General features: G+C 40.2%; 1 protein-coding gene and 1 long non-coding RNA gene across 2 annotated transcripts; both read left to right on the plus strand.

Annotated features, from left to right (window-relative positions):
* Positions 1-145: 145 nt before the first annotated feature.
* LOC124266638 lies at positions 146-19,660 on the plus strand. The gene is made up of 3 exons (XR_006895806.1): positions 146-247; positions 1,262-1,341; positions 19,640-19,660. It is a non-coding gene; the product is annotated as an uncharacterized LOC124266638 (long non-coding RNA).
* On the plus strand, positions 8,063-17,169 carry LOC124266636 (elongation of very long chain fatty acids protein 6-like). Its single transcript, XM_046701437.1, has one exon. It carries the CDS (start codon positions 8,079-8,081, stop codon positions 8,997-8,999), a length of 921 nt encoding a protein of 306 aa, XP_046557393.1. The 5' UTR covers positions 8,063-8,078; the 3' UTR covers positions 9,000-17,169.
* Positions 19,661-19,994: the final 334 nt, after the last annotated feature.

The raw sequence follows: 19,994 nt of genomic DNA on the forward strand, positions 1-19,994 counted from the left end.
TAGATTCCCACTATCTCAGAAACTTTGTTTTGTTTGAAAAACCGCGTATCGTGTTTGGTCATAATTTAACATCTAAACAGGCAGTTATAATGAGATATCTATATTTTGTTTGATGTACTCGGACTGCGTGAAGACAAGACCGCATGTACTTCTATAGTATAGGCCAGAATATTTAAAAAGAAAACTGACGAGTCAAGTAGCTCGACACCAGAACATGCATACATGCCGAAACATTAAAAGGGTAAATGTAAGTAAAAATGGAAAAAGGTCATTAACTTTTGAGATCAACATCAAATCATACTTCCAAATGCAAATATCTTTAAACACTCGTCCGCATTTTTCACCATGCATTTAACATTTCTAGGACATTAATATATCTGCTTTATTTGGTTTATTTTCTACCGCAGCCTGAAGCTTCATTTGTTCACAAGACTATCATATTAAACAATACCATCGAACTATAAACGTATAACATATACAGTATATAAATATATGTTGTTCAATATGTAACTTTGATTAATCATGAGAAAGAGTTTGATAATTTAATCGCGTAGGTAAAATATATGCTTAGAAATTGTGGGAAGGGGGATCATTGATTTTGTACATGACATGCAAGGGGTGGGGTGGGGTGTCACTTATTTTGTACATAAATTTTAGGGGAGTCATTCACATTGTACATGCTTCTCCATAAAATCACCCCACCCCCACCCCAAGCCATAAATTATGAACGGTCCTTAATGCAATTACTGTAATTAACATTATCCAGTTTTACGTATACCATGCAGTGAGTGCTGGCGCGTGCTACGGCCGGCATGAGACACATGGTAAACTTTGGGCTTAGAACTATTCGTTGCCCGAAGACTGTTGGTGTCTTCCCTGGCCTTAAGTTGAAATACGCATTAAAGATTATGATGTTACCTTGCCTGTTGCGTGTGCGTGTGCGTGTGCGTGTGCGTGGGCGGCTTAACGTGTAATTGTAGTGTTGTGTAACCTATATGGTATTGATTTCGGAAAGTGGCTACGCAGAGTAACGTCCCTTGTACGGCACCCTTTCCAATCTGAAATTATCCTGTGATAACGGCTTTAATTTGCCATGAAATAGATCCACTGTATCATATTTTCTTGGTCCAGTGAAACAGCATCTTGACCATAACAATCATGACATGGACCCATTTTGGCAATCGTGATCACTGTACCTAAAGCAACTGCATATGTAACGATTTATGCTATTTATAGATGGGGATTTCCATGTTCCTTCCAGGCCTGCACACAACTACCGGCAAGTGCAAGTGCTCGTACTTAGTGTCAGGCGATATCAAAGTTCAAGTGATGCAACATCAGGTGAGCGACAAGCCCGTAATGTGGGTGTGTCTTACTATACAGCCTACTACGTATTATCCTCGTACAGCCGGACAATAAATATAGCCTTTCTCTAAGGATGTACTGAATGATAAATCCACGGATAAATACTTACCCTTGTTGTCCTTAAATCGGCGACTTTAGATAAGACGGCAATACATAAAGGACACTATTTCTTATGTGTAAATAGAGTCAATTTGATGTTATTATTTGTGAAATCTGGAAATAGATATTGGAACTAGTAATACGTTCCTTGTTGTGCAAGTCTATATGGCTGGACTGGTTATCAGATGTAACATTCGATTTTCAGGACTGGTTCTGTACTTTGGTATATGCTTTGGAAGATCTATTTTCGCAAATACAGCAAAAAGTAACTATCAGTTACACATTTTCATGTTTGTAAAATTTGTTACATAAATATAGTTGTGACATATGTTTCTACGTCAGTTTATCTATTACGTTCCCTTACCCATAGGCCTATTAGTACAGAGTATCAACAGATTAAGTAGTAAAAGAGCGTTGACCACCGACTTTGTTTTTCATTTTAATCGAATTATTTATATAAGTATTTTATAAAGTGGAACCTCCTTAATTCGAAATTCACCATTGCGATATATACTTGTACATGTACTTGGAATTATGTAAAATAATGGGAGTGAGTGAGTGAATGAGTTTAGTTTAACGCCTCACTCAGCAATATTCCGGATGCGTGAACTAGTATTTATATACGGGCCCTACCGGATGGTGACACTTGGTTTCAGTTTAGTCCTGCGCCTTATACGACAGCAATGTGACGTTAAGGCCTCGGCTGAATTGTAACCGACACAATGGTGCAATATCGAAACTTAATTATGTCGAAGCATGGTCGACTGGAAGCAATTAAGAACACCACGTAAATTATATTTTTAATGTTTCGCGTCGTTGTTTGTTGTTGGACTCATACCAGAAGCTATAGCTGCCTCAAGTGACAGACGTTGCTGGGCCGTCAGTAGACTCTCACGACTAGTGGGTTCACAGACCCAGCCTGGCGTGCTTGTTTTCAAGGAAGATAAATAGCGTAGTGATGTAAAAAGTAGGTCTTCTTGACTTCAGTAGGTCAGTTGTCGAACTTGCTTACTGTACATAGGTCAAGTCTATACAGGTGTTCCCATAGCAGGGAAAATGCATTGAGTGTTGGAAGAATTTTGGAAGAGTGAATGGACACGGACTGGGGTTAGCCTTGTGGTTGATTTATGATTTAAACATATTTTATGCACAAATGCGAAAGGGATTGGGGACAAGTTATCCAACTTAATATACCCGCTCCCTAATATTTACATACATACAATTTCAATTATATACATATCTTAGGAAAGAATACAGAGAAGAGATTGGAAAGATAAAAGAGAGAAGAGAGGAAGGGAAACAACTTATGTGATCAGTCAAGACGTTTTGATTGATGAATAAGAGTTTGCACACATTTGAAAATGCATTCATTCTGTTGAATAGTCAGGTCAGGACTTCCAAGTAACATCAGTGACAATGTGATTGGAGAGTCACGTTTTACAATATTTATTTTAAATATTTAACATTAATATCTCTCTCTGAATGCTGGACAGTTTACATTCTAATAGGAAGTGATGTACAAATTTCACAAGCATTGCCACAGTAACAAGAAGCAGAATGTTTCACGTTGAAACGATACAGATCATAATTTAAACACCGGGGTTCTAGTCCCAGCAATGGTACAATCGTTGAAGCACATTTCTTATTGATTGATTATACAAAAAATATGCTGAAGGCGGGTTAAACGTCACTAGCTAACGTTCTGACATATTAGTGTACCATTCGTAACTGCTCGTGTCATTCCGGCAATCCGTCTTCTTGTAGGTCACGGAAAGAGGCGAGTAGTTACCAATGATTAGTGTATCCAATTTACGAACTAGCAGGCGGTCGAAGGGAGACTACTCTCACCCGCATGGAGGTCAAGGTCGTTATGGTGCTATGGCCATACTTCATTATTTGTTGATCAATACGTTTCCTTAATTCAACAAAATCGATACAAAGGTGAGTTTTCAAGAATAAATACAGTCAAAGAATCTTAACATACATCCTGACAGGCCATATTTTATATTACGTTTTACCTGTACATGTCCCGCCACTTAAACTTTCGTGCTAAACCAGCAGTATATTTGAGCATTTAACTGAAACCTCCTCTGTTTTCATTCTCGGGCTCCATTTAGAGATCAGTCACCATTCTTGACGCTGTCAATATTACGTACTACATGTATTAGCTTTTTCCTTACAATTATCCGAAATCATTGAAATGTTCTGGCAGTGGGGTATAGCCTAGTGGTTAAAGCATTCGCTCTTCACGCAGAAGACCCGTTCGGGTTCGCTCTTCCACGTGGGTCCAGTGTTTCCCCCTCCTCCTCCTCCCTCTACCACGTTTACATTGCTGCGGCTTAAAACCCAACCCAGTCACTCGTTGAACTGGCGAGGTTTTTTGTCACTAGCTGTTACACATAACCCGGTATCGCATTTTCTTCATCCTATTTAGTGACCCGGGGTCATTGTCCGGGACAGTGCGTTCGTCCGTCCGTTCCCACTGATAACAACACTGACTCTAGTCAACGGACACTCCCTCCAGAGAAACCAATGTCCGAGGTTAGGTTTCAGTGTCATTTTCATCATGATGTCTATCTTTCAGTGTCCAGTGTCCTGTGTTCAGTCTTAAATTCTTTCATCTGTGGGTCAATCACCCCAACAATAACACCCGAGTAAGGGTGGTCAGTCAGGGGACATGAAACGATGATATCAGGGTATACAATTCCCCCAAATGTCAGCCAGAAAACTTCGCAACTTATCAGGCAAGATAAAATGTTGACAGTCCAGACTTTTCTTGACTAACGAACTAAGTAACAAAAGCGGACCAAAGAGAAAGAAATGCCCAGCGTTAGTTAATTCTCAGAAAAGAACAGCACATTGGTTGATTGTCAACCATCGAAATTTTAATGTTAATTTTAATTTTGATTTTTCCATGTTTGAATCCTCACATCCATGGTCTGATTCAAGTGCGGAGTCTTGCTTTCCTGGAGTAAGCATTTTCGCCTCATCCTGTTGCACCTCACTTTATGATAAATCCCAGCATTTGGCCAATAGGAAATGACGACAGAAAGAACCACGCTGAAGCTACTGACAAAACTGCTTAATGTGCGGCATGGTATCTCAGTGAGCTAGCACTATTAAACCAGCTTAAGTCTGGGCTAGTACAAGAAGCCACACATACACACTCATGCACGTGGTCATGTGAGAGGAATATACGACGTTAAACCCTATTTCACCTCACTATGATAAATATTTGTTCAGTTTGTTTGTTTGTTTGTTGCTTAATGTCGTCCTCAGCAATAGTCCAGATTGTTACCGCAGACTGCAAATGTGGACCAGACAATCTAGTGACTGACTTCATGAGTATCGATCTACGCAATTGGGATACATTGACATGCATCAGTGAGCCGACCATCCGATCCCGTTATCATCTGACAATAGGCATGTCTGTCTGAAGACCAATTCCAACCCGGAATTGATAAACGTATTAAAGATATTTGTTTTTGTACCGAAACGCTGCATTGAAAGATTTAAAAAGTTCAAATCAGTGAGTCAGCCTAGTCTTGATACTCATGTTTCTATAATACAATCGATTCCCGACATCGGTACAGTGTGTGAAGACCATTTCTGGTGTCCCCCGCCGTGATATTGCTGGAATATTGCCAAAAGCGGCGTAAACCCATACTCATTCACTCACTCTACAGTACAAATAGAAGATGTAGCGTGACATCATCAGAATGTACAGTTATAACGAACCAAAGGTACCTATGATTTTAGTTCGTTATAACCGTAGTTTATAAGCGGCAAGTGAACTGGACAAAAATAGTTAACTTTGTTTTAACCCTGTTCGTTATAACCATATTTTTCTGTATCTGCCTCTTTAAGATACAGAGAGTTTCAACCTGTGAAGATTCGGATCAGATTTAGTCTTCAGCAACCCGTGCTGGTCGTAAGAAGCGACTAACGGGATCGGGTGGTTGGGCTCACTAACTTGGTCGGCACATGTCATCGTATCCCATTTCCGTAGATATATGCTCATGCTGTTGAGCACTGGCTTGTCTGGTCCAGACTCGAATATTTACAGACTGCAGCCATATAGCTGGAATATTGCTGTGTGGCGTAAACGCTAACCAACCACCCAACAGACAGTTTCACGGATATGTTACAACTCCGATTGTCAATATAATTGATTACATTTTCCAATATTAGTACTGTATTAATCAAGGGGTGCTAATCAGAAAATAAAAAGACACATCCTATTTAATAGAAACACGTCGCGTGTGGCGGCAGCACTGTCGCAGACCTGGGGTAATTTGTGCAACTAACTAACGCAGTTTTACGGTAAACTCCTGTTTATTTGTTTGTTGTTTAACGTCGCACTCAGCAACATTCCAGATATATGGCGGCGGTCTGTATATAATCCAGTGGTCAACAGCATGAGCATCGATCTACGCCACTGGGATACGTTGACATGTGTCAACCAAGTCAGCGAGCCTGAACACCCGATCCCGTCAGTCGCCTCTTACGACTAGCATTAGACTAGCATTCAGTCCCTGAATATATATAATTCTGATGGTAACAAATAAACCCATTTATATTGAAAAGGAGCCCTATTGAGTTGGGAGATACCTGGGGAATCTAGACATGCTTCATTTAGGGCTTTAGCATTTCAGGGAGGGCTAGACAGTTAGGAAATTAATGTGGTTCAGGGACTGTGAGACAGACTAGACAAGCATGAGAAAACCAATTTTAAGCCGGAGGTATTTAACGTAAGAATGAAGTCTAAGTATCTTCGTCATGCTATAGTTGAATTTTAAAGATATGTCAATACATATGATTTTCTTTACCTATGTGCAAATATATCTTGAAATTAGCGTAGGTTCTCTAACACAAATTTCATTCACTTAAAACAATGTGAAATATACGCGTAGTTTGTATTAATAAACATCTACGATGATAAGTATTAATAAACATCTGCGATGATACGTTTAATGTCTTCATGCGGAAGACTGCACTTATGTGATTTTCTCAGCATGAACTACACAGATACACATTGAAACTTTCAAAGTTCACTTCCGCATTCAGATCTCCAGTGGGGCTTTGATAATTTTGCTTCGATGTACACGTACGTTGCGATTCAAAGACAGGCAGACATATGTCTTTACTGGCACAAGCCACGAATGGCCCCAAAGCATAGCTTGATATGTATCCCTACAGTAAGGACGATGATGTACACTTGCCGAAATGTGTTTAATATCACCCTCATACCAGAAAACTAATATTTGTTTACTGCAAACCAATGATTAAAAACAATCATATACAGGTAGATGTTTATAATAATATTTGGGTATATAATGTATCCTTAGGTATAGGTATACGGGACACATCTGATCTTCATCATCATTTTTGTTACATATACTGTATATTCTCAGGTCTAAGCATGTATATGTTCACAGCTACTCCCATGGCGACCTGTTTATATGAATAATATTTGAGATGACATTCTAAATATTAATTAAGCCGTTCAATGATTTTCATTGCTGATCACTATGAAATCAAATAGCACTTTTTCTTATATTCCCTATATATTAACTATCCCACTGTCTCTGCAAATTAGTTACATAACAATCAAACAATCAGATGTTTGTCTAATATTGGTATAACAATCGAATGATAAATCTGTGATAGCCAAATATATCAAAACCAGTCTATACGATTTTTCTCACTTCGCAAAACCACCGTTAAGAATTTTGCACATATTGTAAACTGCTTATTAAATAGAACTTTCTGAGGTATTACCTATACACAAACATTCACTATTTATAGTTTGATAATCAATAGGACCCTACATGTCGCCACGTACACATCAATTCGCAAAAAAAATTAATTCACAAAAAGACCCAAGAAACAAACAAAAAACGACTGCTTAAAAATCATCCTTAATCTGCGGGGGATTCACTTATCACTACCTCGTCACCATCTAGCAACAGTAATCTTTTTTCCTCGATCAGTACTCACTGCTCTAAACGCACTACGGTGTTATAAAACTTCTACATTTACAAATAGAAATGAAAAAAGCAGAAGTGTAATATTTTACCCTGTCTTCGTACAGTTACAAGTGAATGCAAAACTATACTGATTATTGCACTTTGCAGAGTATGAACTTTGTTATACGGGGGGGATTCTCCACATAGGTACATTGTGTGGAGCCCATTTCTGGTATCCCCACCGTGATATTGCTGGAATATTGCTAAAAGCGGCGTAAAACCCAACTCACTCACTGTTATACCGAGAGCGACGTACTGTAAAGAAAATGCCACGTTATGTGGGACGCGGCATGAATGGGGCATTCAAAGTCACTGTTACCAAAGCAATAATACACAGTCAACAGCTGTTCTAGCGTGCGCATGGTATAACTCCATTCTTTATTTACACGTCTTAACAACAGCGGTTCATATACTGTGTGATCGATTGAAAAGCAGTTGTCCTGTAAATATCCCATACCGGTAATATCACCTCTATCCTCCGCGGTTGTATTCTCGGCGCTGATTGGTTAATTTTTCTCAGTTGATTGTAATGACCAATGAAAATAGCCGTTTGTTCTGATCTCCATACGAACTTGCCGGTAGTGCATGCTGCTGTCGCGTGTATGTAGTCTTACCTCGGAGAGGACCAGACGTCTAAGTGGCTCGAAGGCGGGTGCAGAGAGAAGGTACCGGTGTTTGGACGTGAAACTGAAATACCCAGTCATGTTGGAAGCAGGAGAGCACAATTATTCCTACGTGTTCAACTTCGAACGAGAATGGAACGAGCTGACATTTTGGAAGTACATGATAGACCGATGGACCGATAGCTTCACCTACTCGACAATTTATGTGTTTATTATATTCGTCGGCCAGTGGTACATGAGGCAACGCCAACGGTTTGAACTACGACCAATCTTAGCACTGTGGAGCGGCACCCTAGCTATATTCAGTATCGCTGGAGCGGTTCGAACCCTACCCGAATTATTGTCAGCCGTGAAAAACCATGGGCTACAGCATTCCGTGTGTGTACCGACATACTTCAAAGGCGTGACCGCATTTTGGTCATTCATGTTTACCGTATCGAAGGTATACGAACTGGGCGATACCATATTTATCGTTTTACGAAAGCAGCAGTTGATTTTCTTACATTGGTACCATCACATTACCGTCCTTATCTACGTGTGGTACAGTTACACCGATCACACGGCCCCAGGACGGTGGTTCATGGTGATGAATTATATCGTTCATTCCTTGATGTACTCCTACTACGCCCTACGAGCAATGAGATTCTCAATACCCAAGTCTATCAGCATGGTAGTGACGGGTCTACAGTTGGTGCAGATGATTGTAGGGTGCATCATCAATATTTGGATTTACTACATCAAACTGGATGGCCAGTACTGCCAACAGACCTTCGAGAATTTGAGGTACTCATCAATGATGTATTTCAGTTACTTTGTATTATTCGCCAATTTCTTTTACAACGCTTATATAGATAAGCGCAATTTAAGAAAAAAGGCAGTATGAAAAGACACGTGTTTTATGTGGACTTAATATTAACTGTTAAATTTTGAAAAAGTGATGCATCTTATTCCTCAGGACTGCAATAGTTTCTATTCTACATTGCTTTATCTACCCGCGTGGTTTGCATATCATGTCACGAGCCCCTCAGCCGAGATACAAATCTACTGCTGATAATCTTCCGACCTTGGATGACCCAAAGTGATCCTGACCTCCGACCCTGAGGCGACACTCGACCAAACGTACGATGTCCCGAACGAAGACAAGAAGTGGACAGTGGCCAGGGTAAACGGTTTACGAGATGATTTCAGATTTCGTCAGTGAACAGAAACCACTCACATTTGTAAGATTGTATTTTCTGGTGTCATTTCATTTTAACAAACGTGCCAGCAACGTCTTGGCCAGTGTGCTGGCTGTAAATACAAATCGCTTGTGTATGTCCTCGTTAACATGCTTTTGTTAGGATACGTCTTGCTGGCGTTATGAATGTATGTCTATCCCAGATATACTATGTGAATCTGCAGTTGGTTAGATCATGCAGTGAGTATCAAATGTCAGAACAATTGTTAGAGACTTATTTTGTGTTTCACAGGAGTTAACATGGATCGCATTATGTTAAGGCTTACATCTCCACGGCATTTATAAGCTGCGTTATGTAATAGTACGTTTTATGGAATTGACATTTACTTATGAAAGCATTCAATGACCAAGCTATTGTGTATAATTGGCGTTGTTAATGTTAACGTTTTGTTAAGGAGTTCACTCCAAGTGCTAACGAATTGTGTATCTTCTAAAGGGACATAACCCCGGGTATATAATGTACAGAGTTTCACATTTCATAGCGGTTAGTCCCAAATCCCTGACAAGTTATGTATGGAAACAACGCGTCTCCTTTAGAATATATGGGTTCAGATTTCACAAAAATATAATGTTTGTTTTTCATATGTTGAGATCAAAGTAACTGGTATTCTGAAACCTCTAGTATTGTGACCAACAGAAAGCTGTATGGACTGTAACAGTAAATGTGTATTACATTCAGTGGATCTAGTAAAGGCAGTGTAGTTTCCATCATATTAACTCTTGTTACTCTTTAAACGGCTGTTTTGTCATTACATATGAATACTGATGTTATTACCCACAGTATTACTAAGAGATGATTGTGCAGCATTTAAAATGAAGTGTTTCCATAAAAAAGGTTGCATTAGTAGTTAACAGCTCATTTTAACATATACTTTGGGGTTACTTTATAGCCCGTAGTCTGACATAAGTGGTGATTTGGGCAGTGGGAAGAGAATCATGTTGGCTATTACCAAGGTATACTGTCACGGAAGTGATGTTTGTATCCGTTTCAAATAGTTTTGATTGGAAGAATATACGTTGGCATATTTACAACAGATCACGTGACATGTGATTCTATTTTCACAGTTTGTACTTGTGTCACCTGAAATCGTGATAAACTTCCGGGATGTTTCAGGTGTAGCCATGCATGTCCATCATTGTCCCGTAATGTTACATCAGCGCACACGATATCAATACAATTGGTAACAGTTAATAATGGCAGTTGATAGAAATGTATATTTTAACATGGTACTAACTGCTATCCCTTTAGAATACCATGTGTTGGAAACGTAGAATGGAATATGCTACAATTATTGAAATCTGAATGAGTTCACAGCTGAATTATTCCTTTCAGTTCCGTTGTACTATTTGTGCTGTATTAATATTTTGCGCAATCTTTCGGTCAGTATAGATTCTGAAATGTGCAATCCATGACAACCTAGTAAAATACATGTTTAGTTCGTCAAGATAAACAATAGAAATCTGTTTTCCAATGTCATGAATTCCAGTCGAATGATTTACAAAGATGTGCATCAGTCTTTAACAAAACTATTGTAGATGCCAATTCACCAGCTGGATGGTATTTAATCCATGCAATGGTATTGCAATGTTCTGTATGGAAGCGAGCCTCGGCGCTATCGATTTGATATTGACGTAGACTTCGCCCTAGAGTGTGCTGCCAGTCAGTTGCTCTACCATGCAATGTACATCCTTGCTGAGAAGCTGATCCCGATGGAAAATGTGCAATGTATGTGTCTCTCCGATTCTGAATCAGCATGTCAGTGTATATGTAGGTATAATTTATATGTAAATTTGTTCAATGAAAATTAGGCGCCGTGCATAGTAATGTTAAAATGTATGTACTGGTCATATTGTGGATCCATTAATGGTACTCATGTTTATGTCGCATTGAGTGTTAGCGTGTGCATGACATCTTGTTTGTACTCCATAGGTTTAGAGTACAAAATCACCTTTGAACTTGCCTTTAAAATTAGCGATTGGTATTGAAATCCTTATACTGACGTCTCGCTCGTGCGTTCGCTGCAGTTCGCGCAGATGTATCAGCTTGTGGCATGACGTTGACAACCATGTTCATTTCCCCGTCTGTTGCACGTGTATTTCCGAAATCCGCTCCATGTTGTTACAAGCACCTGTCCATCACATTGTTTGTCTAGCAACACTAATCTATATGGCAACCTTACCTGTAATCCAACACATTTGTATGCATCGACAGAATAGGACTAATTTCATACCACTATCTGCGTTACATATGCACATGATATTTACAATAGAAATAATACTTGGTGTGTAAATGTATGCGATTCCTGAAGTAGATTTTGATCCCGCTCACAGCATTAGTCGATAGTCGTTAGTGTTCTGTAGATACCAGGCTAGCTTGACGATAGCATTCTTTATTTATAAATCAACAACGTCTCCCATGCCCAAAACGAATCATTGCATCGCTTGTTGTAGTCCTTGTAAATATTTGAAAGCTCTGGCCGTGTCTGGAGAATGTCAAGTTCGATTGTTAAACCATAATAACCGGTGTCAGTTGTTGAAACTGTATGTTGTATTGAAGATTTTAGGCCTACATTATTAGTGTTTTGTAGTTTTTGTTTTGTTGAGATTCTACTTTTTTAACAGTATGTGTTTTATTATTTGAACAGCGACGAACTATTTATTTAGTTATGGGATGGGATAGAAGGAGAATAGTTGACATGGATCTATAGGGGTTGAATTTGTCGGTTTCTCCCCTTCCCCACTCCACCCCACGCACGCTCGCATGATATACACAAACCTGTTATTGTTGAACATAGAAATATTTCTACTACCGAACGTAAATTGTTCAGCCGATAATCTGAATTTATCTACATTTCATATTATATATGCACCCTAACCCCTATCTTCCATGTTTTAAAAATGAGGAAAACCAGTCACTTTGTAACGTCTGCAACAGCGCAAGGTTGCATATTTTGTATAGTCTTTAGATCGCACCGGATGTTGCGCAAACCACCAGCCTCAATCCACGCACACATTAGACTGAAATGTTCGTTGTTTCCATCGCGATTTTAACTTTCAAATTATATCTGTTGTCGGATAGACCGCACAGGATAGGCGATCAATACTGGATTTGCCCACGCGTTCTGCCGCGTTTCGATCGGTTCCGTGTTGCGAACAGTCTGCCGTCATCTTCATGATGGGGGTATTTTGGGGCAAAAGTGAACGACACTCGCGGCCTACCCGACACCACGTGACTCGTGGACGTCTGTTTATCGCCAGTACGTTAACCCATATATCGCACCAGTGGTTACCCGTATTGTCAATTAGTCAGTAAACCCATCATGACTGAATACGAGGTAATCCATAGTACTTTATACGATTAATGGGTCTCCGTTACTTAGCAGCGATACCTCATTTGACCGTGGCTCCAATTTTACACTGAGAGTAAGTACACGTACACCCTGTTGATGAAAGGACAGGCAAAGACATAAAAATTCCAATACCGTTGGTAATATCACCATATTGTTATATTTTTTTAGCATTGCGGTCTAGGTTAAAGTGGATTTTAATTTCGTGTATGCATGCCTATAGCATGGTACTTGTTGGGGTGCATTTTGACTTTGCGATGCTTGTTACTGGTTACAAACCGACTCTGTTTAGGTGGTGATTAAACTGTTCAGGAAATGATGAACCAGTTATTCCAGTTATCTTCATAAGTCGTTGACATGTTCCTACTTTACCTCTATTATGTCGCACGATCAATGAATGATTCCCAAAGAATCGACATTAGTTAAAACCTCCCCCCCCCCCTCCCGACGAACATAGTCTCCGCTCCGTAACTAGGTAATCAACAGCTGCATCCGTCGATTTTTAAAAATTTAATGTTATCGCCGTCACGAAAAAAAACCTTTCTAAAATTATCTTCACGTCGCAGACGTTTTATGTCGTCTTAGAAACCTTATTTGGCGTATATTGTGGTCTGCGTCGATCAAACTTGAATAACCCTTGTAGTTTTGATATGGCGTTACCATAAACCTTAAACTTTGTATATGGAGGAAGCCCTTTCTTCTTCCATGATACTCGTCATGCAGTTGTCGGAGCTAATGCATCTCTGGTTATAAAAACAGTAATAAATGACCTCAAAGTAGGCAAGTTAATTATCCCTATTGATGCACCGTTAAGTCATCAAAGTATGGACCCTTCTGTCGAGCTGTTTTCTCGCGGGCAGAACCTTTAAGCGGACATACCCAAGATCAATTCTCCATTTAGTTCGATCCGCCAGTCTATATACACCTGTGCAATCGCCCTTAGAGATGGGTTTTCGAAGTGCATTCATGGTCAGACGCGCCGCAGAAACGTTATCGATCGTACAAATTTGGTCCAGCGGTTAGATTGTAGCGTCACTCGATTCCTCTCCGTTAACGTAGATGCAGCTGAAGTAAATCGGCTTCATTGAGCGCAGCTACTAGTTAGTGCTATTCAACCTGCCCTTTCATGTGCTGCATCTAACCCCCGCCTGAAGTGATAATGATGGACAAAGCGATGACCTGACCGCATTGAAAATGTGTGGCAATAGGTCTTGTGGACAAACTGTATGTAACTCACTACCGGCTGATGTAACTCAATCTTCACGACGAACTGGGTCATGACGTCGTTGGGCTCCGTGTTTAACACAGACCGCCGATACATACTGTGAGGTTTTGTATTTCAAGCCTCTTCGTTGGGAGGATATGTATTTGCAATCACTTGAATATCCTAAAAAAACATAAGTCCGAATAATATTGAATAGCATTCGCTGTTGTGCTATATATTTAAATAAAGAAAGTAAGGACCACCAGGTTTGGAAATAGTCTTAATGGAACTACCTTTCGATTAAATGTTGCTGTTTATTTAAAGAAATTATGTTACCAACGACAGTCGAAGATGCAGGATAATGTAGCGTATTTCGAGTTTCGGACATCGTGGATGTGTTGACTGTATCTAAGGGATCATTTGCCTTCTGCTCATGTTACCGCCTGGTTCAGTGCCCAAACGCGCATTTGGAAACTGACCCCGGTTTGTTGTTGAACACAGTGTTTCGCTAGGATGGTTCATGTTACGACTGGTGAGGCGGAACGCTTATGATACTTGTTCTGGGAACAGCTTGAAGTCAATCTGTCAATCTGTCGTTAAACTAGCTCCTGCAATCCACAAAAGTATTCTATAGCGAAACGGTCACACTTGAGAGACAGATAGCAATGCACTATTTTAAATGTTTCTAAGATATCGTGCACGCCCTGTTTACCTCTCAACTTCGTTGTCTGTTCCATGAAAACCACCGTGATCCAGTCACTCGACATGTGTGCAGGCGCTGAATTTGAATATTATTTTTTGGCTCCGAACTAAACGTGTGCTCTCACGAAATACCCCAGCACACGTTTATATTGAGGGTCCCAGCCGGTCCTTGTACTACTGTCTCGATATATGTGGCAGGACAGGTTAAGACGGGTGGCCTTTTTCACTGCAAGGCATGGCTTTTTATCTCCTTTACGGTTGAGTAACTCCATAGAGGGGTGACCTACCCGTCTGCTGAAAACCTTTTGCCAGCTCATCATATTACTGGGGCGGTGGGGTAGCCCACTGATTAAAGCGTTCGCTCGTCACGCCGAAGACCCGGGTTCGATTCCCCACATGGGTACATTATGTGAAGCCCATTTCTGGTGTGCCCCGCTGTGATATTGCTAGAATAATGTTAGAGCGGCGTAAAACCCAACTCACTCACTCACTCATCAGTTTACTTCGTCTCGAAATGCCCTCTACTTAGGTTACAGAAAGATTTGTTTTCTCAACCAGTCTTCTAGGAAAGGAAGATAATATCCCTTAGCGTTTTACTGTCCAGTTTTTCAACAAAGGTGCCATGAAGGAATTACTAAATTGATATCACTGAAGTGTTTTACAGACAAATTATCAATTATTAACGTCTCTTAGTTTTAAAAAATTGTATTTTTGTCGTCCAGGTTATTGACATGTTATGTCACTTAATAACATTTGTGTTATCTGTTACTGTGTTTGAGATAGAAGCACGATAAACAATCACCATTGTTTGCTCATTTGAAGTCAGAACTTGGATCGATGTCTTTTGGGTCTATACAATTTACCTTATGATTTGTTTTGTTAATGATATATATGTTTTACTTAACGTCCACAAACAATACTGTTTTGTGGAACTTCACTGATATTCCCTATTCTCAATTATGATGTATATTTTAGCATAGATCACCTGCTATTATGATAGATTTAAAACAGCCACGCTTCTCGATGTCCAATTTCGTTACATGTACACACACGTCTTAGCTGTCTGGTGTGTAGCGCAGGTTGTACTTCAGTTTCATCAAAATGTCTTTTGTTTTGTGATAATGACCCGAAATATAGTCCGCCCGTCTCAAAACCAGCCGAACTGCGAAAATATGAGTTATCCGATATTTGATATTGTCAACTCAGGGGGGGGCGGTGGGGTAGCCTAGTGGTTAAAGCGTTGGCTCGTCACGCCGAAGACCCGGGTCCGATTCCCCACATGGGCACAATGTGTTAAGCCCATTTCTGGTGTCCCCCGCCGTGATATTGCTGGAATATTGCTAAAAGCGGCGTAAAACTAAACTCAGTCAGTCAGTCAGTCAGTCAGTCAGTCAACTCAGAAAAATCGCCCACGATGGTAAATAAGATACTTTTGTTTAAAGGTTTCAACGTGTAAACAAATCCTGCCTTTGATTGTTGTCGACGCGGTTTCGTCAAAGGCCAGGGATGCACGGGAGCTTGCACGGGCGGATTATATTATCGGGAACTAATTCGTATACGTTGTTGTGATTATGGCCTGCCAAAGGTGGTCAATGGTAGATATTGTGAGCTACATTGTCCGCCATTCTAGCGCCGTCTCAGACCGCGTTGCAGTGTATCAGATGTATCAGGTGCTATGCGTTGTATATGTATATTTATTGTGTGCAAATCAGCGGGTTATTTCAACTACAATTTGCGTCTGTTTTGGGACCAAAGTAATACTTGTAGCCGCTTTCCATTTGACGATTGTATTTCTTGTATAGTTGTCATATTTTTGAACAATATTCCACGTACTTCCAAAATCAGGGAAGTGAAATGTCAGATTTCACGGTGTCAGATTTCACGGTGTCAACCTGCCTGAACTTGCTGCAATGTATACGTGATGGCTATTTATAGATTAACCAACAACACCTCGTATGTTTTGTAATAATGAGTGCGGTGATCAGCATCTGTGACTTTGTGTATGACAATGTATCATGTGTACTCTAGAACCTCGCTGATCCGAACTAATCGGACTAGATCACATCTTCTAAACTTAAAATAACTGATGGATAATGAAAACTAGCTATTCATCGTGTAGTATAACATGTCCAGCTTGTTGAGGTTCAGATTTGCGAGGTTCATTGGTTTATCTGTAATGCGTTTGCGTGCAAGGTGCATCTGTTATTTTCATAATCCTCTTCCTCAAAGCGATGTCGCGCTATATCGAGGAAGAGGATGAATTATACTTTTCAAATGAATGCTTAATATCCACGACCTCTTTGTTCTTTTCATTGCTTTATTTTGATTACAGAGTTATTTTCACGATGTTTATATACCATGATCTGCTGCCGGTGCGAGCTGTTGAAGTGTATGTACGGAATATTTGTGCATAGAAACTCTCTGTTTCCTTTATACATGGTAGCACGAAGTCTCCGCGTATACTAAGAATATGTTTCATTTGCAGTGTGTATTAAGTTCTCATGTTCGAAAGTCCCTGGCCTTGTGGTAATGAAGTGAGAATAAATTATTGCTTTTCTATTAATGTGTTGTTTTGTTGTTTGTAAAGATATAAATTATGATGAACGTGTTGTACGTGGACATGAAGTACGAAGGCTCTATGGATATTGATAACGGTGATTGTGTCGATGCAGCACTTCCGTAATTTGTCGGAATATAGCGAAGGGAACCAAGTCGTTCCGTGATGTATGTTATATTATTATGTATAGTTAAACAGTCTTCATGCATTCAGTTTTCATGGGGGGCGACAGGGTAGCCTAGTGGTTAAAGCGTTCGCTCGTCACGCCGAAGACCCGGGTTTGATTGCCTACATGGGTACAATGTATAAGGGCCATTTCTGGTGTGCCATTCTGGAGAATTATGAGGGTCCTTGAAATCGGTACGGATGCATTCACAATCATCAGTACGCGTTATAGCGGCAATGGCTACATGTTCTAACGCGCATGTATATTAAGAATACAGAATATTGACTATCAGAAAACCCAAAGCTTAATAACCTTTCTATCATGTAATGTCATTATAAAAATTCTGTGCAGGAATATATATTACCTCAGACAGTTACAACAGCCAAAGTAGTTCCAACTAAAGCCAGTTTCATAGACAGTAATGTAACAAGTAATAGACAAAATAACAAAAACCTGCACTCATTTTTATTTGGCATAGCGGCAATCCATCGGTCCCACCGCTAGAGTGACTTCCCTTTCTCAAAGGGAAGCTACTCTAATCATTGGCTATGATGAGTCACTTAAGTTTCTGTGTATGTTTCTGAGTCTGCGTGGCCTGTCACAGGTAGTCATAACGTTACTACGTGCAGAATTGATGTCAGAATCCTGGATCTGGACCATATTTACACACATATATTGAATTTGACCCCTAAAGGATACCGTTTCTCTCTGCTGGCTTTACTCTTTCGAGTAACTTATCTGTAGATGGTATGTATCGTAACACGTATAAATAGCTCGCATTATACCGCAATACTATGTACGCAATATTGTAGAAAGCAAATTATAATAATTAAATTGCCACTGACTAACATCCTCTCTCTCTCCCTCTCCCCCTCTCTCTACATGTCATCAGGTTCGGTACAACCCCCGAATGGTGTGGTGAGTGATAAGTTTATTTGAGATAAAATTATGGCATAAAATGACATAATTGGTATCTTTTGGGACCATAATGTGTGTAAGTTCTGCAAGGGGTCCTCTGTTTCGAGGGGGTAGCGCCCGAAATGCGGCATCATTTGGGAACTTGCGTGTAACCATAGCCTAGTTGGAGGTTTCGTTGACATTTATAACAACTCACCATAATGCTCCGATGTGAATTGCCGCTTGGGTGGAGAAAAACATGGTTTTTCTGCGCTTTGAGGGCGATTATATTATCCCGATCGGGGTTTTAGTTCCCGAACGGGCTCAAGTACCCGTTCGGGGGTTGTACCGAACCTGGTCATCGGTTCCCTATTGCCCAGATCGATGCTCATGCTGTTGACAACTGGATTGTCTGACTCGATTATTTACAGACCGCCGCCATATAGCTGGAATATTGCTGACTGGTGCGTCAACCTAAACTCGCTCACTCTCCCCCACCCCCTCCACGTAGATCATGTACAGTACAACCAGATATTATTGAGAATTTAAAGATTGTAATTTAAAAAAGAAAATTCTCTCATTACTCACGTATTAAATGTGAATATTAGCAGAACATAACTCCAGATTCAAAGACTGTTAGTGAACAGTTAGTATTTTGTCAAGTCACCATGGGCAGCAATGCAGGCTTCAATGCAGCGGGGCATACTACTGATCAAAGAAGTTAGTAAGTCGTGGTCCATGCTGTACCAATAATATCGGACCACCTCTTCTTTCATTTCAGCAATATTTGTCAGATTTTTCTTATTGACACTTTCCTTCATAAGTCCCCAAACATTTTCTATTGGATTTAGGTCAGGGCTACAGCTTGGCCAATCTAATAATGTCATATTTTGGGTCCGAAACCAGGCCTGTGAATGCTTTGAACGATGTTTTGGGTCGTTGTCCTGCTGGAAAATCCAAAAATTTCATAGAACACGTGAGCAGATGGAAGTAAATGTCCCTCGAGAATATCTGTGTACCGCTCACTGTTCATATTCCCTTCAAATACACAGAGGGGCGTTGCCCCTAACACAGATATGCCACCCCACACGTTAAATTTCGGACTGTACTTTGGGCGCTGATGCAAAGGTTTTTCAGTTTGTTTGGTCCAGATTTGCAGTGTATTAGGAAACAGCCACACATAACTTTCATCTGAGAAAATCACATTGTTTCAGTTAAAATTTCTATGCTGTAAGCACCAGTTCAACCTTCGCTCCTTTTGTTCAGGTTTCATGATCGGTGATGGAATTCCTCGACCTTTCTGCCAACCCATTGCATGCAGCTCAGTTCTAATTGTCTCCTTACAGACAGCCACAGTTCCTCTATCAATCATATCCAGCCTTAAGTTTTCTAAACACCTTTGTTTGTTTTTAGAAACAAGAATACCAAGCCGCCTCCTGTCACCGACAGTCAATTTTCTGGGCCTACCTGCGCCTCCCTGGTGCTCAATGCCATATCCATTTGCAATACTTTTCAAAACACGATAAGCAGTGGACAAGGGGATGCTTGTTCTACTTGAAATCCCTTTAGCTGATCTGATGTCCTTTTTATAATACTCAAAAATCAACTTCCTCTTCTCTAAATCATCCATACTGAGGATCACTGAAAATGTCGTCTGCTAGCAGTAAACAGACTATTGAAAAAGGATTAACGGAGTTGTCTCTCTTGAATGAAACCAAGCACTTGATAGCTGGTCAAGGTTGTTTATACTAGAAATCCAATTAAACAT

Source organism: Haliotis rubra, unplaced genomic scaffold, assembly GCF_003918875.1.
Source record: "Haliotis rubra isolate DU_JTF1 unplaced genomic scaffold, ASM391887v1 Scf127, whole genome shotgun sequence".
In the NCBI taxonomy this organism is placed as follows: Eukaryota; Metazoa; Mollusca; class Gastropoda; order Lepetellida; family Haliotidae; genus Haliotis; species Haliotis rubra.